This window comes from Apodemus sylvaticus, chromosome 17 (genome assembly GCF_947179515.1).
Source record: "Apodemus sylvaticus chromosome 17, mApoSyl1.1, whole genome shotgun sequence".
NCBI classification, from domain to species: domain Eukaryota; kingdom Metazoa; phylum Chordata; class Mammalia; order Rodentia; family Muridae; genus Apodemus; species Apodemus sylvaticus.
The window spans coordinates 2,647,381-2,661,620 of NC_067488.1; the positions used below are offsets into that span (position 1 = coordinate 2,647,381).

Genomic DNA, 14,240 nt, shown 5'->3' on the forward strand with positions numbered 1-14,240 from the left:
AGCAGCAGCCCAGGCTGGGACTTCATCCATGGCTCCTGGAGATGGGGCTGGCCACTCACAACAGGCTTCTCCTCTCTCCTCTCGAGTCTCCAGTTCCATCTCTCTTCACAGTGCTCAAGCTGCTCCCTCCTCTTTCTCTCCCATCTGGCCACCACAGACTTGCACACTGTGGTGGCTCCCACTGCAGGTTGGCCACAAGGTGGGCAGGCCCCTGGGTAACATGGCATGGAGTAGCAGCATACGAGTGTATACGGCTGCCTGTGCTGTTTGAAGGTCAGTGGGTGGCGTGGTGGTCCGAAGATCTGTCTGTCTTCCTCCTCCTGTGCTGTGCTGCCTATGTTTGATTTGATTTGATTTTCACGAGTCTCGGGCATAAAACAGCATTGGACACCAAGCCAGGCATCAAGCTAGGATGAATAGAACATCTGTTCTTCTGTTCTGCCCCTGACTGATATAGGAACACCACCACCAACAAGGTGTCTCTTTGCCCATTGCCAGGATTTTTTTTTTTAAATTCAATTTGTTTTGACTTTTGGACGTCCTGACCAAACCCCCAATGGCTCCTGATTGTCTGATAGATAAAACTAACTTCCTTACTCTTCCTTTAAGGCAATCTGGGACCAGATCCAACTACCATATCTACCATTGGGCCAGACTGTAGGCGTGGAAATTTCTTGAAAGCAGAGCTGTCCCTTGTCATCAGGGTTTCCCTCTCCTAAACTTTCCTCCACCTGAACATACTTATCATAAAGTCCCACCCATCCTTAAGTGTCCAAGTGAATCCCTGACCATCCAGCGGAAGCTAGCTGGCTGTGGACTTCCACGGGCTTTTATACCACTTGCATGATACCACATGCCCTGCTTTGGAGTTAAGACATCTTCCTAGTCACCTAATAACATTCCTGAAAGAAAGGTTTGGGTCTCAGACCACATTTGAACATTGCCACAATGCTTAGGAACGTTAATTAGCCTTTTGTCATGAAAATGTGTGGACACACATTGCCTCGCAGGCACCTCTGCCACACCTTGCCTTCCATCAGAGCTCCCCACCGTTCCAAGTGGGCGGGATCTCAGTGCAAACAGTGGTGGTGCCCAGGGCTATCACTGTCTGCTCTGAGACTTTCTGCTCCAGGTATTCTTCCATCAGTCGCAGACAGCACTGCTTCTAAGTGGCCACTGCTATGTGAAAGTTCGACTTTTCAGGAGGAAGGCTACTTGATAAGACCTGATGGCGATCACTGTAAGAGCACAGAGAGCAACCACCAAAAAGAAGCTGTGCACGCATTTCAGAAGTGACAAACTGAGGAGCACATCAAGAAGTCAGTCACTCCGAGTACGAGTCATGACTGTGGGGCTTGGGAACTCAGACCTCACACTTGCTATTTCTGGAGCTCTTGCCCATATTCAGCCCCCCCCCCTCTCTCTCTCTCCAGTTAGCATCAGAAAGGAAAAGCTAGATTCCATTTATTTTTACTGTCCTGGACAATACTAGTGGCACTTGATAAAATGTTTGTTGAATCAGTTTTAAAATTCAATTTGTATTTTTCCTTGAAACAAAAGTAATTGTCCTTTCAGCAGCAGCAAAAGGCTAAAATACCATGGTTTATATATAAGATGGCCTAACTCTGCACACTGATGAAAAAAGCTAACACAGTCTTATCTCAACGAACAGCAGCTGAGGTGCCAGCCTAGGCGTTCCAATTAGCATCTTCTCGACACACCCTCCTGATGTACAACTGTGTACTTTAAAGGGCAAGTTACGCCTTGCAAACATTTATGTCATATGATAATCTGTGCTTGGGAGAGCCAAGCCAACCAACAATTCCAGGAAATGTTAAAGAAAACTAATGACTGCATAAGTTCTCTAGTGAAAACAATGATTTCCTGTTTTGGATGAGGCCATGGTGGGTCACATCTACTAACTTTCAAATATTTTATCAAGAGCAGACCATTCATTCTTAAACTTTTATTGGAAAATATGTCTACTACAAACATAACATATACTATGGATATCTCAGTGAAAAGGAAAGTCTGTTCTTTGTAATTCCACAGTGGAAGCAAGGAGAAGCAGGCTCGGTGTCTGAGCAACGCCCCTTCCCATTTTGTTATCTTTTGTGACATAATAGATTTAAAGCAATAATCTTTCCTGTGTTGAAAATTAACAAGGTGGGCTAAGCTTATTTATTCTTTATATAAATCAGCTCCAAGTTCAGAAACGAACATTCAGGATACTTCTCAGGCATCAAGGATCGAATCGTTTGATTAGTGGTTAAGCTCTCCCACTTAGGACAACAGTAACAAAAACTTATGGCTGCATTCTTGCAAAGGAAAAAGATCCGTGGCTTTGTTCACGCACGAGAACAAAGTAACAGGCTTAGGAATACTAGAGCAAGCCGGAAAGCTCACTTGCTCCATTGGAGGAATATAAATGCTAGGGGGAGGCAGGGCCGGGTAGAGCTTTGCTCCTCCACCTGATTTTAGGGCCAGCAAAAGGGAGTGGCACCTCCAATCCTCTTTGATGCCCTTAAATTTATATGACCAGCATAAACCCGTGTTGTTCGGCTGACAGTGTTTTCCCAAAGGCCAAGCAAGGAAGAACTGCAGCCTGAGAATATCCTGGAAGGTTGACGCTGAGATTGCAGAGACCTTGGAGACACAACTCAGCACAGAATTGACATTGGGAGCCCCTTAATGAGTTTCTGCTTTTGAGAAGGGTGGCACTTTTTTTTTAACTGTGAAAGAAAACTGGGGTGAAAATAAATGGAAATCCACCTCCACAGCCCTCAGATCCTTGCAGGGGAGGAGGAAAGCTGGGGGAGGCGAGGTCCTTGGGGACACAAAGACCCAAGAGTGAGGCTGGGGAGCAGCCTGGGGATCTGCTGCTCCGCCGAGGTGGGGGGTGGGTAACCGGGTGTCGGCGTCACGTGTCGGCTCAGCCCACTCGCTCGGTGGCGCGCGCGGAAAGCTGGCAGGAGGGCGCCGAGGCCTGGCGCCTCCGCGGGGCCTGCGTGGAGCTGGCAGGCGGCGCGCTGTGCTGCGCGGGCGGCCTTACCTGGTTTCTGCGATACCAGGCGCTCGACAGCGAGCCGTTGCCCGGGCCTGGCGCCCAGTACGTGAAGTTCCGAGACAGCTCGTCTAGGACGGCCGAGGCGTCGTCCTCGGGGCTCGTGGGCGCCGGCGCCGCCATTAGGACTGGCTCTGCACACTGGGACTCGGGCGCGGCCCTCCCAGCCCGTCCTCCCGTCTGTCCTCCCGCAGCCGTAGCCGCAGCCGCAGCCGCAGCAGCAGCAGCCGCAGCCACTTCCTGCCCGGCGACCGGGCGGCGCCAGCACCTGGCTTCTGTGACACGCAGGTGCTGTCCCGGCTCGGCTCGGCCCAGCTGTGTCACTCCCTCCTGGGCCCGGGTGCCTACACCTGTCAGCGCAGGAATGACATCATCTCCTTTGCCTCTGGGATCTACTGTGCACAAAGCAAATATTGGTCCAAGTTCAGGGGGAATAGGAGCTGTCGGTTAATCTAAAGAATGACGGTCACCCTCAGCAATTCCAGTTCTCGCGAGTAAAAGGTTTAAAATGTTCCACATATGGAAAAAGGAAAAGTCATAATCTCCCTCTCCTCAATATTGTGCACGGTGTGGGAATTAAAAGCCCAGCCACAGACTGATCATTAGGAACTACTCGTAGTATAGAGACGAGATATCCTATGGCAGCTGGATGGGCTGTCAGATAAGTGGACAAAGAATTGCTGAAAAGTTGTCAGCCACCACATATGATGATTTGAGTTGGGACAGACATGCTAAGAACAACCTTAAGAACTCATACTGGATATTCTAGTCTGACCTGTTTTAAATTCGGTTACACTACAAATGACCTTCGCCTTGCCTGTCGCTTTGAACATTCTGTGGTCTGCGTGCTATTACGTCAAGTGTCTACACTGGGAATTTGTTTGTTTTCAGGACACTGAGACTCTTCAAGCTCTGCACTTTAGCTTCCCCGACTTCGAAAAATAGGAGAGAGAGGAAACAGAAAACAGGAAGAGAGGAGAGGAGAGGAGAGGAGAGGAGAGGAGAGGAGAGGAGAGGAGAGGAGAGGAGAGGAGAGGAGAGGAGAGGAGAGGAGAGGAGAGGGGAAGGATGGAGAGAGTAGATGGAGAGAGAAGGAGGGAGGGAGAAGAAGGGAGAGAGGAGGGAAAGAGGAGGAGGGAGAGAGGAGGAGGGATGGAAGGAGGGAGGGAGGGAGGGAGGGAGGGAGGGAGGGAGGGAAATAGGGACCTGGGAGAAGGCTGTGATGGTTTCTTAAGAGGAAATATGTAAAGGACAGAAGAAAGTGTAAATCATTTCAGATGCAGGAAAAACAAGGCAAGTCGTCCTGACAGTTATGTTGGTTCTTGCTTGAGCAACCAAAATGTTGATTCAACAATCACTAATTGTAGCTAACTATGCTGCTTAAATAAACAACTAAATGCCCCGAAGAAAAATATCTATTCGCTATATATATCTCATTTTTTATAAGTATAAGGTGCTCCGAATTGACCCCACCGCCTTTGGAGGCTGAGCAAGCCCCCGCCCCTGAGCAACATGCCCGTTTTGCGATTCTGTGCCGACACTTCCATTCCTCAGCTATGTCCTCTACCCACCCTTTAATAGAAAATGGTTTTCCAGAATCTCCAGCCTCCACAACCACGTCTTTCCTCCTTTGGCCCCATTGGCTGGGAATGGGTCACATGCCTGGCTTTACCTGCCAGAGATTCTTGGGCATTTCTGTCTGGAGAGTAGGTTGTGAGCTCTCCCAGAAAGAAAAGGACAAGGATGGATGGGGTGGGGTGGCAGAGGGCACCTAGCAGAGCTGGGCGCACTCACTCTTGAGTATTTTCTGTCAGCCAGATTGTAAGTAGGCTTGCTGGCAGGCTCTAACAAGCAAAATACTAAACAGATCGACCTTCCGCACGGCCAGTGATGTTCACAGGTTTGCGCCTGCTCTGTGAGCCCCGTACCCTCTATGATCCCCGCAGTCTGCTGCACACAACTCATGCCTCTTCATTTCTCAACTTAGAAAATCAGTTTTGATTTCTTTACATTTGTATACAACCTTTGGAGAAAGAAAGCACTCGATGGGGAAATATGTGAAGTGTAGCCTACGTACTCTTGGTTAGTCAATCGATGGGTTCCAAGACGCGCCTGCCGTCGCTGCTGCTACCCTCGCGTGTGTGGGTGGTTGAAACAAGCAGTTCGTGACCAGAGTTCCTTCCCACGCGGTTCACAGGAGGCGGCAGGGATGCGTGTGAACTATTTTGGTCCCAGCCCTGTAGGTGGAGCTTCGGAGACGGTTCCTGCTTCTGATGGCCTCTGCCTGTTTGCAGGGCTTCCTGGGGCTAAGGCAGATTTCATTTCACCTGACTGAACAGCCTCCCGGTTCTTGGTGCTGCAATCTAAGGGCTGACTTCCTGTTAATTCTAGTGCCACACCATCTGAAGCTGGACTTCTCTTAGCACTTGAAGAATGGGTTCCATTTGGTCCTCCTTATTTGGGATCATTTAATTGCAAAATTAGTAAAATTTTAAAGACATCTTTAGCAAGAGGAGTTAACACTAGTGTTTTGTTTTCTGTTTTGTTACTGTTATTATTTAACAATGAGACTCTCAGAAATGATAAATGGAGGTTCAAGGTAAGATCAGCTCCAGTGTCTCACTTCCTATATGCAAATAAACTACAGATTGGAGATTTAGAGAACGGCAGAACTTTACCTTCCAAGCAGAGGCTTGGCGGACGGCCTGTGCTCAGATCCTGATGGCTGCTTGTTTGCCGTGTGGCTTTGACGTGGTAATTTCGTTTCTCTGAGCCTTTCAGGTGTTTTGTTTTGTTTTGTTTTACATAAAAGGAAGACAATGAGGAACAGGAGGGATGGCTCAGTGGTTAAGAGCACAGCTTGCTCTTCCAGAGGACCCAGGTTCAATTCCCACCGACCAATTCCAATGACAGCTAACAACCATCTAGAACGCCAGTCCCAGGGAATCCGAAGCCCTCTTTTGGCTCCCTGGGGCAACACATGCACAGGGTACAGAGACATACATATAAGCACAACACCAATGCACATAAAATAAAAATAAATAAAATTGCAAAAAGTATTTTTTACTTCCTTTACATCCCACTCACTGCCCATCACCCAGTCACCCCCTCCCACAATCCATTCCCCCATCTCCCCATGTCCCTCCTTCTCTGATGGGTGGGGTGCCCTGGGTGTCCCCACCCTGACACATTGAGTCTGCAAGTCTAGGCACATCTTCTCCCACTAGGGCAAATTCCATTGATTTATATATCATGCACTATGTGTACAAAATGAGGCTTTATTCAGTCTTATAGAAAGTGAAATTAAGTCATTTACAGGAAAACAGATGGAATCAGAGATTATCATGTTAAGCAAAATAAGCCAGACAAGGCAAATATGGCATGCTTTCCTCTCAGACGTGGAGTGTTGTTTAAAGTGTGTGTGTGTGTGTGTATGTGTGTGTATGCAATGTGTGTATGTGTGTGTGCATATATGTGTGTATGTGTGTGTATGTGTGCATGTGTGTATATGGGTATGTATGTGTATGTGTGTGTATGCAATGTGTGTATGTGTGTATATGTATGTGTGTATGTGTATATATGGGTATGTATGTGTATGTGTGTGTGTGCAATGTGTGTATGTGTGTGTGTATGTATGTGTGTATGTGTGTGCATGTGTGTATATGGGTATGTATGTGTATGTGTGTGTATGTATGTGTGTATGTGTGTGTATGTGTATATATGGGTATGTATGTGTATGTGTGTGTATGCAATGTGTGTATGTGTGTATATGTATGTGTGTATGTGTGTGCATGTGTGTATATGGGTATGTATGTGTATGTGTGTGTATGCAGTGTGTGTATGTGTGTGTGTATGTGTCCATGCCACTTACGATTGGGCTCCCAAAGACAGCAGAACAAGGCATCTGATCTCTCAAGCCAGAATTACAGGTAGTTGTGAGCCACCCTAAGACGGCTACTGAGAGCTGATCCCTGTGCAAGAGCAGCAAAAACTACAGAACCATTTCTCCATCCCATACATGGAATCTTATATAGAGTGTCATAGTAGTTATGTATAACTTACACACTCCTCTCGTGTCATTGCATGCCTTCTACATGAGATCCCAGCATGAAGTGAGTGCTCTCTTCATAGTTGCTACACTATGTTTAGGGAATGATGGCACTAAAAGTCTGAACTTGTTCCATACTTAAACGTCCTTCCCAAATATCGGTAACCCACACCAGGGTGAAGACAAATATGCGGCACTTGCAGATACAGGAAGCTGACAGTGTACCCCAAAATAAAGTTCAAGTGAACAGCAAAACCAGGCAATTGGTGGGGCCTTGCATGATGAATGAAGCCTTAATGGGAAAGTTTGGGGTCCCTCAGGAAAGGGGACAGAACTAGTGGGTGCCGAGAGTGAACTCCCCCAAGCCAGGGTCAGTTTAAATGGAGAAACACCAGAGAAGACATGGAGAAAGCCAGGAGAGAAGGTGGCTTATTAAAGACAACCAGTGAAGCAACGTGGGGGAGGGGACAGGGATGAGTTTACGGCGTAGGGGCATGGGTGCTGAGGGTTCCGTTAGCTGAGGTGAGGGCGGAAAAAAGAACGGCCAATCTAGAAGGAAAGAATGAGTTTAGTTTGGGTTTGAGAATCATGAATTTAGGAGGTTTAGAACATTCTAGAAGGGAAGGATGTGCAGGTACACATAGGAGGAGTAAGGTGAGAGCAAAGGAAATCAATTTGGGAGTTGCACACCTGCAGGTGTCTGAGACTAGCTGGGGAGACATGTGGCTAACTTCTTTTAGAGCAGTAGTTTGCAAACTTCTGTAAAGGACTATATAATAAATATTTTAGTGTTTGTGGGCCATATGCTCTGTGTCACTATTACTCAATTGTGCCACTGAAAGTGAAAGCAGCCAAGGACATGTAAACAAATAGATGAGACTGTGTTCCAATAAAACTTTATTTACAAACACAGAAAGCTGCTGGTTTCATCCCATGGACCATGGTTTTGCCAGCTTCGCTTTTGGAGAGAAAAAGGCAAACACGGAATACCAGGCCAACAAAGACCACTGGAAAGGTAAATGAATACTTCATTAGTGTTAGCAATACGTGAGTGACAGGCTCCCAATTCAAAGCTAAGTTAAGCAAGTCATAATTACACATTGAAAAGGCTGTGGAGCTTGGGTATGGGTGTAGAAACCTAATCCTGGGGTTTAGGCTTCCTCTTCAAACCGGTTTCAAATGGGTGGGATCATAGCCACAGCAACTCCTGGTGTCTATAAAAAGCCTGGCTTCTGGAAAAAAAAGGGAGGGAACAAAGTGAGCTCCTGGTCCCAGCTCCACATGTGTCACATGACAAGATATTTCTGCTATCACTTCCCTTGCTCAGTGGTCACAACTACTCTGTCTTTTGTTTTGTTTTGTTTTGTTTTGTTTTGTTTTGTTTTGTTTTGTTTTGTTTTGTTTTTCGAGACAGGGTTTCTCTGTGTAGCCTTGGCTGTCTTGGAACTCACTCTGTAGACCAGGCTGGCCTCAAACTCAGAAATTTGCCTGCCTCTGCCTCCCAAGTTCTGGGATTAAAGTTATGTGCCACCACTGCCTGGCTCGCAACTGCTTTGTCTTAGTTACGGTTTCCATTGCTGTGAGGAGACACCATGACCAAGGCAACTCTTATAAAGGGCAACATTTAATTGGGGCTGGCTTACAGGTTCAGAGGGGGCTGGCTTACAGGTTCAGAGGTTCAGTCCATTTTCATCAAGGTGGGAACATGGCAGTGTCCAGACAGGTACTGCACTGGAGGACCTGAGACGACTTCTTCTTCTTCTTCTTCTTCTTCTTCTTCTTCTTCTTCTTCTTCTTCTTCTTCTTCTTCTTCTTCTTCTTCTTCTTCTTCTTCTTTTCTTCTTCTTCTTCCTCCTCCTCCTCCTCCTCCTTCTCCCCCTCCTCTTCTTTTCTTCTTTTCTTCTTCCTCAAAACATAACTATCTCAGGTGTTTTGTCAAAATAATAAGATAATGAATAATATTTATTTTCTGTGGCAATTAATTAAGAGGCATCTTGTTCTGAAGGCCAACAGACTAGAAAGAGGGTCTCAAACCTCTCTCCTACAGTGACACACTTCCTCCAACAGGCCACCTCCTAGTAGTGCCTCTCCCTGGGTCAAGCATCCAAACCACCACAGACTCCCACTAGAGGTATTTTCTCAGTGATGCTGAGATAAGTCATGTGGCTTACTGTAGCCCACGGGAAAGTGACAGAGAGATAGTTCTGGGCCAAGACCTTCAGATGCATTTCTTTCTGTCTGCTTGTTCTGTTCCCTGAGTCTCTCTCCCTAGTAAACGAAGGCCCCTGGTAGCCACTGCTGGGGCAGAGTAAAGAAAGCCATGAAGCAGAATTGAAGCTAGTCCTCACAAGTCTTCAACAGAACTACATCTGTCCCTAAGATTCTTGGTCAAGGAAAGAACTAGGGGTGCCCCACCCTCTTAAGACTCGGGCCTTTATGTGGCTCCTTTCAGGGCCTCTCTCTTTACCTTACTCTCCATCACTGAGTACCCTGACACACTACACCACCTGCCTTTACAGTCTTCTGCTGCATCCCACTGAGTCTGGTGATATCCCAGTGTGCTGTGCCATGCCCTGCCCCTGACCCCTGACCCCTGGCCCCTGACCCCTGGCCCCTGACCCCTGGCCTCTGGCCCCTGTGGGTCCTCATCCTCCTTCATCTCTCCTCCACTCCAGGCAGGCAAGCCCCGCTGCATTTTTCATTGCTTCACTTGCTGTTTTCAAGGGGCATCTGAGAATGCATCCATGCAAGTTATGAACATAATAGATATTCTCCTGTGGTTGTTTGCTTCCTAAGTAGATTCTCTTGGCAACAATTGGGAATTTGGGCACATGGACAGGAGGGTATCTGGAAGAATAACCTCTCAAATCTTGACACAAAGTAGGTTTATTACTGGTAGGCCTATTCCTGAACTGGAGAAAATACCCAGGAAAAGCGAGACAAGAACTTTATAATTTTGGAAATAAGATAATTCCTTTGAGTGATAACAGATTTTGATTGCCACCATTGGGAGAGCTCTTAAGGGAGAGATACAGGACCTGATTAGGTATCATTTCTACCATTTTGTCTTTTATTTTTGGGGAGAGAGGCGGTAGATTATATTGTAATCAAGTCAGATTTCTTGACCATCCATCTTGGATAGAATTCATTCTTCATGAGAGTTTGCTTTGGCACCCTCAGCCCATTCTCCCAGCTTCCACAATCTGTGTCGTCGTTTTCTGAAGCAGCCACGGAGGCTCCCCCAGTACCCAGGCTTCCAGAAAGGAATGTGGAAATCATGAAAGAGCCTACATCTGTCCTTCGCTTAAATGGACAGTTTAGGAGAATGCACTCATGGAAAGATAAATATGTATAAACTAAGCAACTAAATATGGAAGAACAGAGAGTAAAATCGCGGACTCTGGGATAATACATATGCACTGGAAAACCTTCGAGGTCATGGGAGAAGAGGGTGGCCACAATGAATGTGATAGTATTCAGGACTGTAGAACACCGGGATGGAAGAGGAAATTATAAATGTGTGTGCACAGACAGGGACCTGAGACCCAGGAAACACATGCTCCACGTAGCAGCTCCATGCCTGGAGAGCAGCCCCCAGGAACAGCTTGAGGTCCAGATTGCTAATTAGAATTCTTTTCTGTGTAGTTTTCCAGGATCAGCATAGAGTGTCATATGCAGCTTGGCAGGCTTCCTAAACCCAGCCAGCCAGCCAGTCAAGCGCCGTGGCTGCTCCTCCGACTCACATGGGTTCCTTCTGCAAAGCCTCTCTCGGGATTTGCATGTGCTTAAAATACAGAAAAGCGAGAAAAGAAGAGAAGTTCCCTCAGCCTTCATGCACAGTGCTGATGGTGACTTCCCTGCGGTGTCCTCCATCTGTGTCTGAAGCACTGATGTGTCTGTCCTGATGAAGAGAGCAGGGTCAGCTCTGGTGCTCTCCACGGAGGTCCCCCACTCAGTGAGTGCTATGGCCTTTATGAGGACATGGTGGAGACAGCATGCATGATGAGGTAGGGGAGGATTTGCCTCCTACCAGCCAAAAGCACAGCTTCCCACCTCTCCCCTCCCATATGCTCCCTGAATTTCCCCAGATCATCCTTCTCGCTTGGTCTACAGAAACCACACAGTGGGAAATTACATGTCCCAGCTATTTAGCTGTGTACTGTCTGTCCCAGATTTGTGCTGTTGCTAGCCAGCTGTGTGACTTTAGACAAGAACCTCAACTCTGTGGGCCTTGTTTTCCTTCCACTGAAAAGAGAGGTTTGGACTAGATGGTCTTTCAGAAAGTTTCCAACTCTGAAATAGGCACCTGCAAAAGTTTCCTTTTCTTATTTACCTTCAACAACTCTTTTCCCCTCTGACTACATAGGGAAAGAGAGAGACAGAGGCCCTAAAAGGAACCACATTTCAACACACTGGAGCATAACTGTTATGCTCTTGGAAATGCAGTAGAACTGCTTAGCTATAACACATAGGACTTAGGCAGCTCTGGGTTCCAACTTTTGGCCCATCCCTAACCACTGTGTGGTCTTGAACAAACCCCAATCTTCTCTTTAGAGGACTGACAAGATTTCCTGTTTTGTAACATGATGGTTAGAATTCCACAAGACAAGGCATTAAATGAGCTTAGCCACATCTGACCAGGAGCAAATACCAAATACATTTAATTGCCACAGAAAATAAATATTATTCATTATCTTATTATTTTGACAAACCACCTGAGATAGTTATGTTTTGAGGAAGAAGAAAAGAAGAAAAGAAGAGGAGGAGGAGGAGGAGGAGAAAGAAGAAAAAGAAGAAGAAGAAGAAAAAGAAGAAGAAGAAGAAGAAGAAGAAGAAGAAGAAGAAGAAGAAGAAGAAGAAGAAGAAGAAGAAGAAGAAGAAGAAGACGACTTATTTGGATTGTAGTTTTGAAGTTCCAGTCTGTGCGTCCATCCCATCACTTTGAGGTCTCTGGTGAGGTGGCATGTCGTGGCAGGATCAATGCATGATGACTGCTTGTATCTTGAGGCAAGAAATTAAGAGAAAGAGGAAGAAGAACAGATGACACCATTTCCTGAGACAGACCAGGAAGACAATCTCTCTGCCTTGGAATTTGTCTAGGGGTTGAGCATTGTGACTTGTTAAAGAAGACTGAATTTCATGGTAGCTCTCTATTGCAAGTTCCCCTTTAGTATATTATATTCTGCATCATCAATGTCTAGCTAATTTGATTTCTTGGTTGGCAGCTATTGGGCCCATATGCACACCCACACACTGGCCGCTACCCAGGAGCCAAACTCTCCCGGGTTAGGTAGAGACCTAGCGGGGATCAGAAGCGCTGCTATTGTCTCTATGTTCTGGGATGTGGTAGAACCATGAATGGTGCTGTTGCTCGTGTTGCACGTGCATGTGCACAGGGTGTGCTTGCTTGTGTGTATCGGGATGGGAACAATAGCTATTGTAGCTCTATCACATCTATAGAGACCTCTGGGGTTCTCCATTATGCAGTAGCTCTTCAAGGATTTCTCTTGTTATCATGAGAACCAAGGTTGATTTAAACAACTCCATAGCTACCCATGTAGTTTAGTCCTGGATCCCCCAAGGACCCCGCACTTCACTTATAGGATCTATTGTAACTGTTGTAGTTATTGCTCACACAATAGTTTCTGTCTCCGGACACCTAAGTCACAGCTGCTCCAGACACTTTACCCTTGTTCTAAAGGATTTACTCCATCCATGACAGCTTTAGATGATCCACCCTGCAGGTCCTGCAGATGATGCCTCCCTGAAGCTGTCTTCAATCTGGCCTTGAAGGAGTGACTTCCCTCCCATGAGAGCAGAGGCAGGCAGGCCTAGCGAGTGTGCAGACTAGCTTGATTAAGCAGAAGGTTTGTGGTTCACAAAGTGATACACATGTGTGACTGGCTGTGTAAGAAGCCTCTTTATTTCCTTGGAGCAACTGCGGTACCTCGCTTCAGTGTACCACGCCCCAGTGCTGCAGCCAAGGCTTCAACAAGGCATCCTCCTCCTGTCTATTGTCTACTTATGGTAATTAGCGTTGTTGATCTGGGGATGGAGAGATAGCTCAGTGGTTAAGAGTATCTACATCTCTTTGAGAAGACTTGAATTCAGTTTTCACCATCCACACTGAGTGGCTCACGGCCACCGGTAACTCCAGCCCCAAGGGATCTGACTCACTCTCCCAGCCTCTGTATGTACTCACCTATACAGTATTAGAATTAAAAAATTAACCTTAAAAATATTTTTAAAAGCAGATTGATCTGATAATATGAAGAACAGACAACCCCCAGGTCTGTCAGTCCCACAGCAGCAGTTGGAAGGCTCATAAAGACACCCTGAGTGGGTGGAGACCCAGAAGATGCTGAGAATGCAGGGGCTGTGGAGAGCTGGGTCTGAAGGGGACAAGGGACTGTGAAGAGCCAAGCCACAGATGGCAAAGGATTGTGAAGAGCTGAGCCTGTGGATCAGGGATCTGAAAGCCCAGCTGCTGGCCGACTCTCAGAGAACTGTGGAGAATTCCCAGTTCTGGCTGTTGAGCCTCCGTGGAGTGTCTGAGAGCCAAGAGGCTCAACACAGCAGCACCAAGAATGGGTTCTGGTCTCCAAGGTCTGGGGTGCTGTGGGTAAGACAGCTGTAATCTGCTGACTCACTGTTCCATCCCAGGGGAACAAAGCCCCCTTGGCTGATCGGCAGTGCAGTAATCTAAAGACCTACCTTGGTTCCCACCATGATGTGCTCGGCCCCCTTTTAAAATGTCACCTCACAACAGCACTTGGGGACTAAGCCTCTAACACCTGAACTTTTGAAGGATTCTATAGCACATCATGTGTGTAACATATATGGGGCTTTTTACCCTCATATCTTCTCTGGCGATGTAACAGTGAATGGAACAGGCTCCTGGTGATGAGTCATATATTGACATATATTGAGTCATATATGGACAGCAAGGTCGATGAGGACAAGATCACCTATACCCGATTTGTCCTATAGTCCAAGTGCCTGGCACATGGCAGTATCAGAAAGTCTTCCCTAGTAGTGCAAGACACAGATCACCCTACCTTCAGCAGAAACTGCATAGTTCTCAGGATTCCAGGCTTGCTCCAGCTGCCATCTTAATGGCCCCACCCA

The 14,240-nt window shown here is 46.9% G+C and overlaps 1 protein-coding gene and 1 non-coding gene across 4 annotated transcripts in view; both read right to left on the reverse strand.

Moving 5' to 3' along the window:
- The window catches only part of Nipal2 (NIPA like domain containing 2), a 111,408-nt gene extending 107,997 nt beyond the window's left edge, over positions 1-3,411 (reverse strand). The window contains exon 1 of one of the 3 annotated variants that reach the window (XM_052161356.1): positions 3,053-3,411. In XM_052161356.1, the coding sequence (XP_052017316.1) occupies positions 3,053-3,187 (135 nt within the window). In that variant the 5' untranslated portion in view covers positions 3,188-3,411. The remainder of the gene's footprint in view (positions 1-3,052) is intronic. The other 2 variants (XM_052161355.1, XM_052161354.1) reach the window with 2 other exon arrangements.
- Positions 358-503, reverse strand: LOC127668249 (small nucleolar RNA SNORA48). Its single transcript, XR_007974032.1, has one exon. It is a non-coding gene; the product is annotated as a small nucleolar RNA SNORA48 (small nucleolar RNA).
- Positions 3,412-14,240: the final 10,829 nt, after the last annotated feature.